The sequence below is a fragment of the Rhinopithecus bieti genome, unplaced genomic scaffold, assembly GCF_001698545.2.
Source record: "Rhinopithecus bieti isolate Rb0 unplaced genomic scaffold, ASM169854v2 scaffold_9981, whole genome shotgun sequence".
Classification (NCBI taxonomy): Eukaryota; Metazoa; Chordata; class Mammalia; order Primates; family Cercopithecidae; genus Rhinopithecus; species Rhinopithecus bieti.
Genome location: NW_016806838.1, coordinates 1,427,944 through 1,447,657, shown reverse-complemented (window position 1 = coordinate 1,447,657; position 19,714 = coordinate 1,427,944). Strand labels below are relative to the sequence as shown.

The following is a 19,714-nucleotide window of genomic DNA, read 5'->3' as shown; positions in this document are numbered from 1 at the left end:
TTTCTCCCTGGGTTCATCCTCAGGGTCTGCAGGAGCAACCCTGGTCCTCTGCTTCATTCTCTTCTCTTGCATGTAGTCATTTTGATTAATCACGTCCTGCCTGTGAGTACAGCAGACCCAACAGATAGGAAAGAACTGATTTTCTCTCTCAAGTTTATGTTACAGGTCAGATTTGATTACCACTTCCCTCTAAGACCCCCTGTTTTAGGTGACAGGAGAGAAGCTGGTGGAGAAATAGGAATGGAGTTATCTTTAGTGATATTTTATGCCTCGAGTGTGCGCACAAAAACCCAACACCAGAGGGTTGTTCATATATCATATCCATATAAAAACGTATGTCAATTTGTTGGATTTCTCTAATATAGTAATTAAAATAATATTGATACTGTTTCTGAAGGTTGCCATATAAAAGAATGAATTATAGTTTTTAAAAAACATAAAAATATTTAAAGTTCAACAACAGTTTTGTTGTTGTTGAGACAAAGTCTCGCTCTATCGCCCAAGCTGGAGTACAGTGGCATGACTCAGTGCCTCCCAGGCTCAAGTGATCCTCCCTTCTCAGCCTCCAGAGTAGCTGGGACCACAGGTGTGTGTCACCACACCCGGATAATTTTTGTATTTTTTGTAGAGGCGGGGTTTCACCATCTCTACAAAAGCCTGTTACCCAGGCCAGTCTCCAACTCGTGGGCTCAAGTGATCCACCCACCTTGGCCTTCCAAAGTACTGGGATTCCAGGCCTGAGCCACGGTACCTGGCAACAGCTTTCATTTTTTTTGTTGTTGTTGTTGAACCTTTCTGTGAGATAGCATTGATTTAGTCCCTGAAAACTTAGGTAGTTTATGGCCTTGAGGTGACACCATGACTGACCTATAACTGCAGTCAAGGCCATGATTAAAAGTCAAGGATATTTGTGTTTATGCTGGAGTGTTAGGACATGGTTCTTCCCTCCATATTGCTGCAGACTTGAAAAGACACACAATCCAGTATAACTCTGGGTAGGGCAGAGTGACGGATGGATTATCCTTGCTCTGTGGGACCTGAGGCTGAGATAAAGACAGTTTCTTGTTTGTCATTAATTGATATGTTTGTCTCAGAGCTAGGCCTTGTATCTTTCCTGTTAGTAACTTTAGGATTGATTGGTGATGCCTGAAAAACATCTCTCACCTGTTCTGACTCATCCAATTTGAGAGTAAATCTCAGAAGTCTCAGGTTTCTTCAGGAAGTTGAGTTCAGAAATTGTTTATGAGATCAGGTTAAGGTGACTTTTCTCTACTATAAGCATTAATAATTGTCCATAAAAAGCAAATATGTTGTAATCATGTATTTATGACAGGATTATATTTTCTTGGTGATTGAGCATTTAGGAAGTGAAGATATTTTACAGCCATTTTTTTCCCACTAAAAGATTGAAAAGGTTAAAGTGTATGGTATTTGATGGTATTTGAAAATACACTTAAAAAATTAGGATTTCTCTGGGAAGAAACCAAAACTTAAGAAGGAACACGATTAAGGTTAAGTCATTGTAAAAGGATATCAACGTGACTAACACAGACATATATGCTCCAAATTGTGAACTACACACTACAGGAAGCTCTCCTAAAAATTGTACTCTCCCGGAAAAAGAGGTCAAGGGCTAGAAACGAATACAAAATGAAGGTTCAGTAAAGGTAGAGTCTTTAACTGTGGGAAACATTTATTAGGTTCTTTCCATATGCTAAACTCTATATTATATTATCTCATTGAATCATCAGACAACTTTATGAAGGAGGTATTCTTATTTACCCCCATTTTATAGATGAGGAAACTTTAATCTTAGATATGTAATTTGTCCAATCACACAGTCTGGAAATGGTGAAGCTTGGATTGGTAATCACTCATTCACAAGGTATTAGAGAAGGCATGGAGGTGTTTGGAGACCATTGCTTTGTTTTTTGTTTTTTGTTTTTTGTTTTTGAGATGGAGTCTCGCTCTGTTGCCCAGACTGGAGTGCAGTGGCACAATCTCGGCTCACTGCAAGCTCCGCCTCCTGGGTTCAAGCCATTCTCCTGCCTCAGCCTCCTGAGTAGCTGGGACTACAGGTGCCCGCCACCACGCCCGGCTAATTTTTTGTATTTTAGTAGAGACGGGGTTTCACCGTGTTAGCCAGGATGGTCTCGACCTCCTGACCTCGTGATCTGCCCATCTCGGCCTCCCAAAAGTGCTGGGATTACAGGATGAGCCACCGTGGCCTGCCTGCTCTTTTTTTTAAAGGTTGCTGTCCTCTTTAAAAATTTTTTTTTTTACGATTTAGTGACCGCCATATGGCAGTTCTATATTTCTTTTTTTTTTTTATTTTTTTTTTTTGAGATGGCATCTTGCCCTAGTTGCCCAGGCTGGAGTGCAATGGTGTGATTTTGGCTCACCACAACCTCCGCCTCCTGGGTTCAAGCGGTTCTGCCTCAGCCTCCCAAGTAGCTGGGATTACAGGCATGCACCACCACGCCCAACTAATTTTGTATTTTTAGTAGAGATGGGGTTTTCCCATGTTGGTCAGGCTGGTCTCGAACTCCCGACCTCAGGTGATCTGCCTGCCTTGGCCTCCTAAAGTGGTGGGATTACAGGTGTGAGCCACCACACCCAGCCTATTTTATTTTTCTTTAGTAACTCTTTCTTTAAATCATTATCATAGACTCTTAGGACAGTGATCTTGAAAGAGACTCTAGCCTATCCTCTGAGACACAAAAAAACAAAGATAGAGCTTCTCACTTGTTTAGGGATAGTGAGAAGTTATTTTTCTTAATCTTGGATATTTGGAAAGGCCTCCACTAAAAGCAAAACTATCCTTTAATAGACTTTTCTAGTATATATTCTGGCAGTTAGGATGTAAAACCTAAAACCTCAATGATATAAACCTCTTTGGTAGCCTAAGAAGAAATTAGAGAATTACTAAGTATGACTTAATTTTAATATTTTATTATTCACTCAATCCACCCTGAAAAGTTCATTCAGTAGTTGTTTATTGAGTACTGTGTGCCAGGCATTATACTTAATTATGCTGAATCTGATCTCGGAAGTCTTTAAGAATAACAACATGAGACAAACCCAGCTACCCTAGGTAGCACAGAGTCATATTTTAATATTTATTTTTAATAACGATGATGATTTTCCATTTACCGTATATTATTTAATCTTCAGTCTGAGGATTCAACTCTTGAGATAGTATTATCATCTCTATTTTGCAGACAAGGAAATTAAAGCTCAGTAATGTTGAGAAACAGCCCAGGTCACAAGGCCCAGGCAGGGCCTTCACCATGTGAGCTCCTAAAGAGAGTCAAAATAGTTTCCCTATAGTACTTTGTAGTTATCAAAATGCTTTTACTTGCATTATCTCATCTCTTTTTCCAAAAATGAGAGTAGTTATTATTGTACTCATTATATAGATAGCACTTGTATTTATTATATACTTAATATGTGCTAAGAGTGCCAGGTACCATATTAGATATGGCCTAGTTCATGTAATGCTCACAAAAACCCTAGTAAGTATCATTATTCCCATTTTATAGATGAGCCACCAAGGCCTAAAAGTTTAAGTGATTTGCTCAGCACAGCAAGGAGGTGTAACTGAAGCCTAGGCTTGTCTGCACAGCCAGGATGCATGACCGCTTTGCTATACTCACTGTTCTGTGTTATGCTGCCTCATTTTCCAGATGAGGAAACTGAGATTCAGAGTTAGCTAACCCAGATGAGGTCATACAGCTTATCAATAGTGGAGCTGACACGCCAACTCAGATCCTGTCACTAGAAAGCCCTCTTGTTTCCCACTGTGCTGAGCCACCTTTCTGCACAAGGAGAACTGTAAGACTGTATCTTACATCCAAGTTGAGTACCCTAATTCCTTTTTATCATTTTTTACAGTTCTTTGCATTTGTTCTCGTTTTAGGCAGGGGCCCTAGACGGATGACTCGTTACAGGAGAGGAATGGTATAGGTTAAACTGCTTGCTCAGGAAGTCATCTGGGGAAGTTAGATGAGAACTCAAATCCAAATTTGAGTCCTGTGTGCCCAGCTTACTTAGCTATGTGGTTCTCAACCTTTTTGTCTTTTGAAAATGTTGCTTGAGAGAAGGACTTGCCCTTGCGAGATTGTTTTCCTGTGCTGTAAGGAATGAATCTTTTTCCATCTGAAGATCATTTACCGTTTCTCTGAATAGTGAATTACATTAATGGTGTAAGGCAAGGAAGTATGTCAATATCAGATATATAACAAGGACCAGTCACTCGGATTTGAAATGTTGCCAATCTCTACAATCTCAGCCTTGAGAATTTTAAGGCACAGAAGTCCATTACTTTAATGATCAATTATCCTTTAGATTTCTGAAGGAAAAGTTTGTTAACCGTTTATAGTACTACTCTTTTATTCAAATTGCAAGCTCAGGTAAATGCTCCTTAAAATGGAATTGGATGACATTTTTCTGTATCTCTGTCAATGTCAGTAAACAGCAGGTAAATATCCAGATGTGTTTAATTATTTTGACTCAAAGAAGTATGTCCTATTTAAACAGTCTTTAAATAAATTGTTTCTGAATTGAACAAATAAACAAGAAATAGCTGAACTAAACTGCTTTGACTGTATAGAAAAACTGAGAGGTTTTAACAGACGAATCATCTCAAAATCCACGTCTTATTTTACTCATTTTACTTGTAGAGATAAACCTGAATTAACTCTTCAAGGATATTAATAGCTTTTATTTTCAAAGAATAATAGGTGATGTGTGGGGATAATTTGAAACCTATCCAAGTGTATTAACTCCAGTCCAGATATGTTTGAAACATGGAACTATCCCTATGTTACCCAGAGGTTTTTTTTTTTTTTTTTTTTTATATATATATAAGAATTAATGCCTATTAAGTGTCTTTTGTGCTAGTTTTCTCTTAATAGTTTTCTCATGTAGTTTTCACATCCTTGTGGTTCAGGTATTATTGCTGCCCCTCCTTCCTCACCTTTTACAGATGAGGAAACTGAGGCTCAGAGTGACTAATTGAGCCAAGGTTACACAGAAACTAGAAGTCTCAGAACTTGGACCTAATTCTGAACATTCCAAAATCCATGCATATTCTAAGATACCAAGCTATCTTGTGAATAGCCTGGTCTATTAGAATTTTAAAATTAACATAATTTAAAAATTAGCATAAAAACATGTTGAGAAATTTGCTTATGATTTTGTTTGATTAGCCCTCAAGTAAGATCAAAAGAGTTTGAAGCCGGGCGCGGTGGCTCACGCCTGTAATCCCAGCACTTTGGGAGGCCGAGGCGGGCGGATCACAAGGTCAGGAGATCGAGACCATCTTGGCTAACACGGTGAAACCCCGTTTCTGCTAAAATACAAAAAAATTAGCCGGGCGCGTTGGCAGGCGCCTGTAGTCCCAGCTACTCGGGAGGCTGAGACAGGAGAATGGCATGAACCTGGGAGGCGGAGCTTGCAGTGAGCCAAGATCGCGCCACTGCACTCCAGCCTGGGTGATGAGCAAGACTCCATCTCAAAAACAAACAAACAAACAACAAAAACAAAACAAAACAAAAAAATAAAGAGTTTGAAATACATACTTTTTTTGCTTTGGAAACACAGCACATTTACCTTTTTTTCTGTATGTAAGCAAAAGATTTTTAAATAAATCTATGTGGCCTTGAGTTTGTACCTCCAAGAAATTACTAGAGATACATCAAAAAATATTGTTAATATTCAGTAATTAACCCTAACCAGCTGACTGCCCATTAGTTTTATTATTACAGTGACTGTAGGTAACACTAGGCCAAATTCCAGACATGTGACATCTTTTAAACAGATTCCAATGGGATTAAAAACGTTTCCCTGTTCTCCTGTTTGGGCCATTTTCTTACTGTCAGAAACTATTGTGCTTAGCATTGAAACTGGCTGGTGATGAGACTTTTCAGTTCTTAATGGTAGTTGACTTTGAAATTGAATTTTGTCTTTTTCTTCCGGTTTATTTTCTGGTTTAGCTTTAGCATGAGAGTAACGTAACTGGCTCCCCTCCTTCCTGTTCATCTTACGTGCTGCCCCTCCATTCTCATTCCTGCCGTTATTCCCTTCACCCCATGCTAGAAAGGGCCATTCCATTGACCTGCCTGAAAAGAAAGTGCCCTGAGATGAAATCTTGGAGTCATTCACTTTAAAACCAAAAAGCATGTCTGAAAGATAGTAAGTAGCTGGATATGCAGCAGGGAAAGGCACAATCTACATATTTTTTAACCAAGTATATTGTTCAGAAAATATTCTAACTTAAAAAAAAGTTATCCATGTTCACTGGAGGAATTTTAGAGAATACAGAAAGTAAATATAATTCTACTTTGTAAAGAAAACCAAAGCAGATTGTTTTCTAAATGACTATTAGACTTTCCAAATAGAAATATTTAGAAGAGAGAGAAAAACAGTCCTTATGCATCATCCATTTTGTTGCTTTCCTTGAGACTCAAAGTCTAGAAAGCTTTGTGCTATTCAAGGCTTGAAAGGATGGGGTTATAAGAGATAAATAGCCATTCCTTATTTATTTTGTATATATAAGCCATTTTTTTCTCCCTCTCTCTTTTTCTGCCTTTTCCTTTCTAAGTTTTGGGTTGCATGTTTCTAAGGCTGCAATGGTTGCTATTCTAAAGATTTTTCTTCTTCTTTTTCCCAGACCCCAGACAGGCACAGTCTTCCCCGCCGTGGTCCTATGACCAGTCTTACCCCTCCTACCTGAGCCAGATGACGTCCCCGTCCATCCACTCTACCACCCCGCTGTCTTCCACACGGGGCACTGGGCTTCCTGCCATCACCGATGTGCCTAGGCGCATTTCAGGTAAAGACCGCGCTTTAACTAAAAATCCATCCCCGCATAGGGGTCAGGGGGAGTGGGATGGGCTGAGCCTGTGTCATCCATGCTCACAGTGACTCTCTATTAGAGACATGTGGGCAAGGGAATGACAAGTGGCAAATTAAATCTTCTGAATTATGGGGTTATCAAACACTCGAACATTTTAAGTCAAGAGACTGAAAATCTGCCAGAGATGGCATACTTTTAAGATGGTATTTAATGCCGCCCAGTTAGTGTCCTGCTGAATTGTATCTCATTTGGTGGGCACTGTCTCATAACTAGGGCCTTTTCCTGAGGGTCTTATGCCAGGCCTTCCTCTGCTTGTGTTCCTTTCTTTTCCTAACATCTGCCTATAAACCAGATTGATGGCACAGCCCTCCATTCCTAAAGGCTTGTAAGTCCCAGGAGTCCAAGCTAGTCAGTTCCAAGAGAGAGCACCTGCAAACTTAGGATATTTGTCAGAAACTAGTCATTTGAAGTGCCGTGAGGCCTGGAAGAGTCTTAAAAGGCAATGCGTGGCCTCTGAGTGGCTAACTCAAGAAGGAGGCAGCCTTTCTGTGAAGCATAATGTGTGCTGCTGTCACTTGCAGCCCGGCAGTCCAGTGCTCACAATTCCTCTGTTCCAAAGGCACTACAGAAATGTGTGGCCCATGGGGGAAGTGTGTGTGACAAATGACCTGGCTGCCCCTCTATCCTGGAGAATTCATCACAGAGAGCCAGAAAGTGTTCACGAAGACTCCCAACTGACAAGTAGAGAAAAGTTAAAGGCCCTTAGCTGACTGTATGAGTCCCGTGAATAAGAAAAGAAACCTCTTGGTCCACCCTGACATATGAGCTGCAAACATTGTCCCCACTCAATGACGTACGTCCACAGAGGCACACACCCCATTGGATCCCACGTTTGCCAGATACTCTTCTCAGCGTTCGGGCCCCTGCACCTGTTTTGACTCCTGGCCAGGTTAATGCCTTTCTTTCTTTCTCTTTGTGTTTCTGTCTGTTTCTCTCCCTCTCTCATTTTCTGCAAAGCTCGAAGCCGTTACTCACTCCGCTGAGTTGCATCACTGACAAGCTGAAGCTCCACCAGCAGGCTTGCGGGTTTTGATTAGTTCAGACTCCTTTATTTCTTTCAACTTGGGAGGAGGGAAGGCTTTGTTTCTCAAGCAAATAGCAGGAAAGGGCTCTCTGGTCCTAGTGCCTCACATTTTCTGCAGCAGATGGACTCCCATGGGGGTGAGTAGGGAAAGAAGAGGGGTGGAGGGAGAACTGCAAGGTTTTTTGGGAAACCATGTTACCACTTTTCATTGTGACTGCTGTTATCATTTTTACGAATCACATAGTATGTATTGGGAAATTGTATAGAGTATAGAATTTTAGTTATCATTTCCCTCGCCTGGAATCACCGTCGCCTTTAGGCAAACATTAATTAAAGATAACGGGAAAGGATGAGTAAGGCACAGTGGGGATAACGAAGGCTGATGTGGGATTAAAGGCACAGTGTTGATGGTGTTAAGTTAGTTCTGGTTATTCCTTCTACATTTCATACTGAGAGTCTGTTTTGTTTTACATAGGGCCAAAAGGACACTTTGACAGAATAGACTTATGCAAACTTGCTTCTGTTTGGGGTCTCCTGGGGCTTCCATCTGCCCAACCCACTGTGGCTGAAGCAGATTTTTGCTATTTTTTTCTCTAGCAGTACCTAGAGGAAAAAAACCTCAGGGAGTAATGTTAGCATTAGAGGCACTTACCTACAGCAGTTTCCTACTGAGGTATATTCCTGTGAGTTCATCAGGAAAGCCATTGAAAATGACATCGGAAAAATGCTGCATAAACGAGTAGTCATCATTGTTTATCATGTACATGTGTAATGGAAAACAGCCAGATTATTTCAAGTTACTTTACTGAGGGTTACTTAAAACATTTCCACAAAACAGTACCTTTCCCATTTCACAGAGAAGGAGGCAGGAGCAGAAACTGGTTAATTTTCCAGCCATATATCTATCTTAGGCCAAAGGTAGGAGTGAGCCTCTGGTTTAAACTGGTTTATACTGAGTTTAGTCCAGTTTTTTCCTCCAACCCTTAACATTTCTGGAGTTGTTACTGGTAAAGTAACATGGTGCCAGGGTGGGAGGTTCTGTATAAACAGTAAAGAGAACAGAAAATCCCTCTTGTCAGCATGTAGGTAGGGAAACAGGAAGAAACAACTAGACGTGGACTGTCAGGGAACTGGAGGAGCACTGACTTACCTGACCTTGCCCTGGGCTGCGGGACTGTGCCTGCACACCCAAGCGCTGCCTGGTGGACTCAGGGACCATGTCACCGGAGTGTGCACCATTTCTAATTCCCTGGGGACTAGTCCTGGGTGCCTTCTTGGGGAAGCCTGTCTCATAAGTTCCCAGGTACCAAGTTAGACAATGTATAGCTTATGATTCCTCTCAACATCTAAAGCCAGTGTCTAAGTCCATGACCTAGAGGCTCCTACATATGTGCCAAATAGATTGTAGCTGATATTATGAAGCTAAAATTGTTTTGTAAAAATTGTATACCCATATGTAATTTGCAGGCAAGTCTTGTTAAGTGAGTCAAATTAGATTAGATAAAAATCTAAACTTTTAAAGGGAACTTTTCCTTCACAAAATGGATCACCACAGAGCGTATTTAAAACAAAGCCCTTAGATTATCTAAACATTTAAATAAGTTAATACTCACATGGCATTCACAAAGCACTTAATGCTGTACCTAGCACATAGAACTACTCAGATGTTTCCCATTATTATTATTATTCTGTAGATTTAAAATAAACATTTACAGAGCAAAAAGCAATTGGGAACCGTTCACAAAAAAGTCAATAAGGCATTAAGAGAAAACAACGATTCAATTATGTCAGACAATAGAAAGTGCTGAGTTATACCTAAATTAACTAGGCATGCTAATGCTGTGTTCCAAGGGATCATAGGAGTAAAAACAACCAGAAAGATTTGCCAGAAAGAACTATTCCTAAAGAAATTCCGTTTTCTCCTAAAAGACCATTCTAAAGAAAGACCATGATTTAATCTACCTAAAGACCCTCAGAGAATCCAGTATTTCACCTTTCTTTATTAGTATCCTTTCTTCTGAGTAATTTTCAAGCATAGCTACAATTCTAGAAGTTAATAAATGACAATAATCACAGTGATATTATATGAGATAGTCCTTAGTTTTCCTCAGACCATTTTTGGAAGCAAGGTATTAAAAAATTAGATAAAATGATAAAGATATGTTACCTACAATCTTTACTGCAGAGAGAGGTGTAATACTAGATGTCTTCAAGTTCAGAGGTACAACACAATGATTCAGGAAATATTTCCTTAACATTAGGTAGCCTTAAATATTGTAATGGAACAACAAGAGCACATATAAGTTTATAATTGAATGAGAAGTTATTGCCATGTAATCAACTAACAGGTGTACATTATGGTAATGAGTTTGAATCATATTCAGTTGAATTGTAAAAGTCAGCACTAGTCTCAGAAATCAGTCTAGCGATGTTACAGTGCAGAAGCCACCTCCTTCCCTACCATACTTACTTTGATAAGCATGGCCTCATCATATAATAATCTGTATTTAAGTGGTACTTCTATCCCCAGGTGATTTTATACATTATCTCACTTTATCCTACATGTTTCTAAAAGATGATTCACTACACAGAGGTGGCCAAAGTTATTTCTCATTGATTCTAGTCAAGGGCAAGGTGTGACAAGGCAAGGACCAGCACGCCTTACATGTCCCGAACCACCGCATGTCTTTATAGTTGCAGTCTTATCACCCATGGCGGTTTTGATCTTCAAAGCACTTACGAGGCTTGACACAAAGATTATAATTACATTTCTGGAAGTCATTACAAAATACTATGTAAATAAATAATTGCTGACTTTCAAAATGTATTTTATACAATTATCCTGCTGTGGAAAGAAGCACAACTCTTTATTGAGGTTGATTGTTGGACTCGTGGGTCAGTGTATGAGTCTCCTAGAGAGCCTACACAGGCTTTTTTCCTTCACTGCAAATAACTCCTCCACTATCCCACTCATTTGAGTGACGTAGCTTAGATTAACCTAAGTCTGTACCACTCTTTGGCCTGCATGAGGTAGAAGGGATTTATAGCTTTCTGATGCTTTCTGGAGGTTTTTTTTAAGAGACTTAGGATGTGTTAGTTAAAGATGCACAGGTAAGATGCATCTTATTCATAGATGTTGGCTGCCTCAGTTACTCTGAAAGAGGTCACTACAGATTTTTTTTTTTTTAAGAGACAGGATCTTGCTCTATTGCCCAGGATGGGATGGAGAGGTGTGATCATAGCTCACTACAGCCTTGAATTCCTGAGCCTAAACAATTCCCCCATCTCAGCCTCCTGAGTAGCTGGGACTAAAGGCATGTACCACCTTGCCAGGTCAATATTTTTTGTAGGGACAGGATCTCACTATGTTGCCTGGGCTAGTCTCGAACTCCTGGCCTCAAGTGATCCTCTTGCCTTGGCCTCCCAAAGTGCTGGGATTACAGACATAAGCCACCTCTCCCTGCTTGCCACTATAGATTGTATGAAAGACTTTTCTCCGCATTTATGGGGTTTTTATTTGTTGTTGTTGTTAAGATAGGACAGAGCTAATCTTTCTGTAAGATTATTTTTTTCTTCTGCTTGGGAAAATAGTCTTGAATCTCTTACTTCAGAATATGTAAATATTAACACTTTCCACTTACTCAACTGCACAGGACTATTGAAGATGTCTCCAATTTTATGACTTTCAGTTGCTAAAATATAATATTTCAAGGTCAGGAGAATAAGCATTAGTGTAATAACAAAATTATTAAAAATTATTTTATCACTACTACAAAATCTAGAAATTGCCAGTGGGAAAACCCCATTTGATTACTCAAGGTCTGTCAGGAGGATTCAAACCCAGTAGAGTTTGATGTAGTTCATTTTAAAATGTCCCTTATAACCAAGTTTCTATCAAGTCCCCCAAGTCAAGTTCTTGAAACCAGCAGCTTCGTAATGTGCCAATTATATGTGAACATTTATTTTAGCAGAGCAGCTCTTAACTCACAGGAGGGAGGAATGCCTTAAGAAAGGTTAAAAGGAAAACTTCAGCAATTAATACTAATAAACCAGAAAGTTAAAGCAACCATAATAAAACACTAGAGCATCTACTTTTTACTACAGAACCATTCCTTTATTAAGAGCCACCTGTTTGGTAGACATACTCTGCCACAGCAGCCAAGGGCAAATAATTAAGTTTAATAGGAGTAACTCTTATTTTGAAGAAGTTCTCCGTTTAAAGCCACAGAGTGGGGAAGTTATTAAATTTTATGGACCCTAAACAAAGGCAAGCCCTGTGTCAACAATTGAATGTTCAGTATTCTTCATTATATCACCACTGATTGAATGGATTACTTGTGCATTCCATAAGTTGAAATTCATCTTGCTTTCCCTAAAAATAGCCTATCTTTTGACATAGCAGATGGTGTTCTAATCTTACCTGGACCTCCATTTACTCTAATTTTTGATTTCCTGCTGCTGAAGCCCAAAGAAGTGATTTTCATTCCTGCTAGATCAGTTGGAGGTAATAGTTGGTCCAACTCACAAAGTTGACTAAGCTTGGTTGTATGACTAATTACTGTTATTTGTAGCTACACTCAGATATTTTAGTATCTGAGATACTGAAGCTCAGAATTAAACCTGTGTACATGGTTTGACTCTGATTTTATACATGGTTTTCTCAGTTGTTTTGTGGGGATTTATTTCTGACACATGTACAACCAACCACACACAGGGAAAAGATTTAGTAATGAAAGGAGTCATGCTTTTGCAGGGATGGCAAACACATGGTTGTACATTTTATTGAAAGATTTGCTGAAATCTCCTTTCAATCACAGAAAAGTTGAGTGTATGAACCTCATTTCACCCAACGTATTAATTTTCTAACGATAGATACAATGGCTTCTGTAGTGCACTGGGGTCTGAGGCGCGGGGCGGGGGTGGGTGTAGTTTAACTTAGGACACCTGAGTTTTCGTTTCATTGTCACTAAAGAGTCTGTATCATTCTCAGATACAGTTAATTTATTGTGCCTCAGTGGCCCTGTGTTAATGAATTACTAGAAATTGCTGAATCACACATCTCAGAGGCTCTGCAAGGAGTAAGATGCTATCTGTTTAGGGATTTGATGTTCTTAGGACTTTCAGTAAAGAAAGTTTGCCTTACCAGATAAATGCTAGTGGAAAAAGGAGGTCGCATAATTATCTTCAAAAGAGTAGAAATGCATGCAACATTATTACTTTTATGTATATGTCTTAAAATTAATACTTTATTCTTTTGAGCTATTTTAAGTTTACAGAAAAATTGAGCAGGATATGTAGTTTCTTATATTCGCCTCCCACCATCTCCCACTTTCTCCTATTATTTACATCTTGCATTTGTGTGATGTTTGATGTAATTGATGAACCAATATTGATACATTGTTATGAAATAACATCCATAGTTTACACAGGGCTCACTCTTTGTGTTGTGCAGTTCTATGGGTTTCATCATAATGCCATGTATCCACCATTACAGAATCATAAGGAGTAGTTTCATTACCCTAAAAATCCCCTGTACACCACCTGTTCATCTCTCTTTCCCTTCTCTTTTCCTTAGCCCCTGGCAACCACAGATTTTTTTTTTACTATCTCTATAGTTTTGCCTTTTCCAGTGTCACATAGTTGGAATCATACAATAAGTAAGTAGCTTTTACAGACTGGCTTCTTTCACTTGGTAGTATGCATTTAAGGTTCCTCCATGTCTTTTTATGGCTTAGTAATAATGCATTTCATTCTACCCCTGAAATGCATTCCATTGGAAGGATGCCATTATATATATATATGTATTTTTTCTTTTGAGATGGAGTTTTGCTCTTGTTGCCCCGGCTGGAGTGCAAAATGGCATGATCTCGGCTCATGGCAACCTCCGCCTCCTGGATTCAAGCGATTCTCTTGCCTCACCCTCCTGATTACAGGCTGGGGTTACAGGCACCCACCACCACATCCAGCTAATTTTTTGTATTTTTAGTAGTGACGGGGTTTCACCGTGTTGGCCAGACTGGTCTCAAACTCCTGACCACAGGCGATCCACCTGCCTCGGCCTCCCAAAGTGCTGGGATTACAGGTGTGAGCTACTGCACCCGACCGGATGCTATTATATTTTTAAAATCATCAAGGGTGCTCTGCCTGAACCTGAGGATACTCTTCTATCTTCCATTTTCCTTTTGTTGCTGACTGTCAGTGATCTTTCTTATTAGAAAGCATTTCACACATTTCTTGCTGGAGAAGCATGTTTTCTATTACAGCAGTTGTCACCAAATGGTTTTCCATATCTTGGGTGCATTTTTTAATTAAATCTTTTTTTCCTAATCTTGCCCATAGATAAATTCCTGAACATCTACTTTTTGGTGGTCATGCATACCGGTTCAAATATAGAACATACCTAGTTAAAAATAACAATCCAGTTATGTGACTGCTTAGTTGCCTCCCAAAATATTTGACTCTCCTAGGTAAAGGGGGGCCTTTTCTCTTAAAAACGCCTGGCATTCCTTAAGTGTGCTGCACTGTTTCCCACTTCCATGTCAGCCATTTCTTTGCACTGGTGGGCAGGGCCTTGTTGGTCCCTCTTGGGCATCCCTTTCCCAAACACCACTTTCTTCAAAGTGAATCACTGTCTCATCTACACCCATTTGTATGTCATTTCTGTACTTTGGACACACCTCTAATGTGTACATATCTTTTTTTTTTTTTCTTTATATGTGAGACAGAGTCTCACTCTGTTGCCCAGGCTGGAGTGCAGTGGTGTGATCTCAGCTCACTACAGCCTCCACCTCCCGGGCTCACAGGATTCTCCTGCCTTAGCCTCTTGGGATTACAGGCATGCACCACCACACTCAGCTAATTTTGTAGTGTTAGTAGAGACGAATTTCTCTATGTTAGCCAGGCTGATCTTGAACTCCTGACCTCAGGTGATCTACCTGCCTCGGCCTCCCAAAGTGCTGGGATTACAGGTGTGCCCCCACATGTCCGGCCCATATTGTCCTTTAGCATCAACATTTAATTGCAAGCCATTCTCCTTTTATAAGCTTCTTAAGGATAGTGGCTATGTTTTGCATATTCTTGAATCCTTATAACTTAGCACAGTTTTTGGCACATGGTAGGTGCTTAGGAATGTTTAATGAAACAAGTATTAGTGGCAAAGAAGATAAAAAAAGAGGAAGATAGATATGTGGGAGAAAAAAAGGAAGAAAAAAGATTTTGTTCACCTGGAACAACAAAGAAAGGGCAAAACAAGAGAAACTTTCATTGCTGATAAGGACAGGAAATAGCACAGTAAGAGTGTGCATAAGCAGTATATATTTTTATCTCCAAGTCTTTTTGCAATGTGTTTCATATTTAGAACACATATCAAGACTGTATCTGTTTCCAGAACTTGCTGCTAACAGTTAGTAACAATGCCAAGACATATTTTAGGTCCAGCTTGAAACCAAATGATCAAATAGAATTTTTGATTTCTACTTTAGAGTCTGACATTAATTATAGCCATCATGTAATAAAGTGTCAGAACTCTTTTCTGAGAAAATGATAGAAATTATATTCACTAATCTGTAAACTGAAGCACAGCTATTCCTCTAGAACAAAGCAAAAGATAGGGTTTTGACAACTATCATTTCTCATAGTCTTATCTTCTTCAGGCTGAATTTTTCCTGTGTTCCCCACCTCTGCCGTTTTTTTAACCCTTTCTGTAGAGTATGATTGCAGGTCATCCTACTGGTCTGGTCAGCAGTCTCGGACACTGTTCATTAGTGTCCGTCTTAATGCCTCGTACCCAGAACTAAACTATTCCTCTCTTCTCAGCCTCTGGTAGTACAGGCTCAAGTGGCCTTTGTTCTTTTGGTGACCACATTACACTGTTTTCTCCTATTTGCCACTTTTGTCAATCTGCATTTCTCCAATTATTTATTTTTAGAGCTGTGTTTTTGTAGATCCAAATATGATACTTTACAGTTATCCCTGTTAGGTTTTACCTTATTTAATTCAGGTAATAATTTCTGCCTGTCTAGCACATTTTAGATTTTAATAATGTCATCCAATATATTAGTAGTCCCTGGCATTCCTTCCTGTTTGGAATGCTTTTCTTTCATTCATTTCGGTCATTTCAAGTCAGCTCAACAAATATTTGGCAAATACTTAAAATGTGCTTACACAGGTGAGGAGTAAAAAAAGAAATAGAAGACATAGTCTCTGCCTTCAAGAAGCTTTCAGTCTCATTTAGGATACAACATAAAGTAAATGTGATGGTTACATTATGGTACTAGCCCATGTAGATGCCAAAAATATGCAAAGAATGCTCAGGATTTTAGGAAAGGAGATCTCTTTTGTTCCTTTGCTCTATTATAATAATTCACATCCCTAACCAACTTAAAGCCATCTCCTTTAGGAAATTCAAAAAAAAAATCAATCCCATTTGGCTCAGATTATATTTTCACTTTGAATTGCTTCAACAATTACATTTTCAACTTTTAAAAATGATGTATGTTTGATGTGTGTGGCTTCATGTTCCTTAAGATGTGACAAGGACATGGAGGATCTTGTCTCTTCCCAGCTAGACTGAAAGCTCCCCTAAGTCAGGGGCCTAGTCTTCTAATCCTTTGCTATCTCTCCAGAGCTCCTGCTAGATTGAAGCCTCCCATTGGCCCAGGCCCAGGCCTTCTAATCCCTTTCTATCTCTAACTCCTACTCCGATGCTCTGCACGCATAATGTCGTGGGAAGTACTAGCATTCAGTAGAAAAGTCTACCCAGGAATCAGTGCTGCATGCTTCAGGGTTCTTATGCTGTGACTATTATTAGAAATTGGCTAATAGATCTAGAAGTAAGATTCTATAGGAGACTAAGACAATTTCCATTTACCTTTATTTCATATTTTGTAAGTGCATATATGGTCTCACCAGGCAATATCTTATGTAATATGCCAACTCTGATAAAATAAAACAACGTTGTTAGCTCTGCTTTAGCATATACATCCCCATATGCATGAATTCACTAACTGATTACATTTAGAATGAATATACAAATAGTCTTGACAGGTCTATTATTTGTGATATTAATAAATATCAGCCAAGGTAATACTTTTTTCAGGAAAAATAGGATCACTGACATCCCTATGTCTTAATATTGTTTGGTTACTTCATTGAGCATTGATTTCTTAGGAAACATTAACTGATCACTGTTGGTAGAAAAGATAGAAAGGCGACAGAGGAAATGCATGATTATTATTATTTTATTATTTTTTTGAGACAGAGTTTTGCTCTTGTTGCCCAGGCTGGAGTGTAGTGGTGCGATCTCGGCTCACTGCAACCTCCGCCTCCTGAGTTCAAGTGATTCCCCTGACTCAGCCTTCCTAGTAGCTGGGATTATAGACACCTGCCACAACGCCTGGCTAGTTGTTGTATTATTAGTAGAGATGGGGTTTCACCATGTTGGCCAGGCTGGTCTTAAACTCCTGACCTCAGGTGATCTACCTGTCTCGGCCTCCCAAAGTGCTGGGATTACAGATGTGAGCCACTGTGCCTGGCCTGCATGATTATTTTAAATTAGCTCTTAGGTTTGTTAACATGTAGAAATAGTTATAAGGGGAATCTTGGAAAAGATATAACTAGGCCGGGCGTGGTGGCTCACACCTGTAATCCCAGGACTTTGGGAGGCCGAGGCAGGCGGATCATGAGGTCAGGAGATTGAGACCATCCTGGCCAACATGATGAAACCCCGTCTCTACTAAAACTACAAAAATTAGCTGGGCGTGGTAGCACACGCCTGTAGTCCCAGTTCCTCAGGAGGCTGAGGCAGGAGAATCCCTTGAACCTGGGAGTCGGAGGTTGCAGTGAGCCGAGATCATGCCACTGCACTCCAGCTAGCAACAGAGCGAGACTCCATCAAAAAAAAAAAAACAAAAAAAAAAAAAAAAAAAAAAAAAAAATTAAACAGTAAAAGTTTTTTCTATTAAAATATATGATTAAAATGCAAATGACAGAACGTTAATTTGAATTGTTCAAGTCATTTGTGTGGACAACACTTTTGTTTCAGTAGTTCAAAGTCATTTTCCGATTCTTTATTTGTCTTCCCTGAAATGCAAACAGGAAGAGGCATGATTTTATGGAACTGGGTCAGAATTTAAGTTAACTTGGTCTGAGGCAAATCTAGGACCCCATTTGACTAATTTTTAAATTTAATTAATTGTCTAAATTTTTTTGATGTGACTCAATAAATTAATTAATTTCAAATCCACGAAAGTAATGTGAATAAAAATAAAATGCTGCACAGGCAACATTGTTCCTAAATAACTCAAATGATTTTTTTAAGTAGAAACATGTCATGTATTTTGCAGACTGTGACCTTAAGTGATCAACCCGTAACTATGCAGCCAAGCATGGGAGACTGGGAGAAGCCCCGTGCTTTTGTATCTAAAGCTTATTGCTGTTTCATGCTGTATCCAAAATGGTCACCATTCCAGCTCTCTCTGGTGATTAGTAACAATGCTATAGTTGATGGAATAAAAATAACACATATAATGATGGTTACAAACACACCCTGACCTGTGCCAAGGAGAGCAGTGATTCATGAAAAATCAATAAATAAACCCATTGATGTGGTTACAATAAATCCATACATAATTAAGAAGAACCTTTTCTAAATAAGAACTACAAAGGAAATAAAAACAGGTTTGGAAAAGAGGAAAAAGTCTGATAATAGCGTTATGGTATCATCATTAAAGAAAACGAACTTGTAAGCTCCCAAACTACACCTTAGGAAAACAGTACATTCTCAGTGTGGCTTAAAGATATGGTAGAGGCCGGACATGGTGGCTCACGCTTGTAATTCCAGCACTTTGAGAGGCCAAGGTAGGTGGATCATGAGGTCAAGAGATTGAGACCATCCTGGCCAAAATGGTGAAACCCCGTCTCTACTAAAAATAAAAATTAGCTGGGTGTGGTGGTGCACACCTATAGTCCCAGCTACTAGGGAGGCTGAGGCAGGAGAATTGCTTGAACCTGGGAGGCGGAGGTTACAGTGAGCCAAGTTTGCATAATCGCACTCCAGCCTGGGTGACAGAGTGAGACTCAGTCTCAAAAGATATAGTAGAGAACGGACCTAAAAGAAAAGAAAAAGAACTGACCTAAAAGGAAAGAGTTTGACCCCCAGGGCAGTTAACAAAGAAAGTTAAAGTTGTTCTCTAATCTTAGAAGTTGGCAGGTGCCACAGATACTCTTTGAAGGGTTAGTAAAACCTCACACAACCTCTTTAATCCAACAGGTGGTTGAAACTTTTGAATTGGGTCTTGCCTCCCAAAGAAGAATTGAGTTCAACACTGATAAAATAGCAGTTGCTCAATAAAATTGTGTTGAATTGATTTGGTTTATCGGGAAAAAAATGACTCAAGCATCTAGAGTGGTGATTAAACATTCATAGCATCGTTGACAGTGTTTTGGAAATAGGACTTGGCTGGGAATTGAGGAGCCTGTCTTTTGAATTTCGGATGTGCCTCTGAGTTCTTGAGCAGGTCACTAACTTTAGGTCTTAGTTTCTTCAAGCGTGAACTGAGTTAGTTGGGCTAGTTTTTCCCCAAGGTACATCATAAAACTTTTGATATCTGTGATTCTAAATTAAGGCCTGAAAGGGCAGGTTTTCTTACAGGAGAGATTTAGTAATCATCACATCAGAAAACTAAATACTGGCTGGGCGCTGTGGCTCATGTTTGTAATCCTAGCTTTGGGAGACTGAGGCGGGCCATTTGCTTGAGTCCAGGAGTTGGAGA

At 39.5% G+C, this 19,714-nt stretch overlaps 1 protein-coding gene across 6 annotated transcripts in view; it reads left to right on the top strand.

Annotated features, from left to right (window-relative positions):
* The window catches only part of RUNX2 (RUNX family transcription factor 2), a 242,607-nt gene that overhangs the window by 198,027 nt on the left and 24,866 nt on the right, over positions 1–19,714 (top strand). For 5 of the 6 annotated variants that reach the window (XM_017878096.1, XM_017878095.1, XM_017878094.1 and 2 more), the window contains one exon: positions 6,674–6,835. In XM_017878096.1, coding sequence (XP_017733585.1) covers positions 6,674–6,835 — 162 coding nt within the window. Of the gene's footprint in view, positions 1–6,673; positions 6,836–7,876; positions 7,964–19,714 lie in introns of those variants that run through there. The other variant, XM_017878097.1, reaches the window with a different exon arrangement.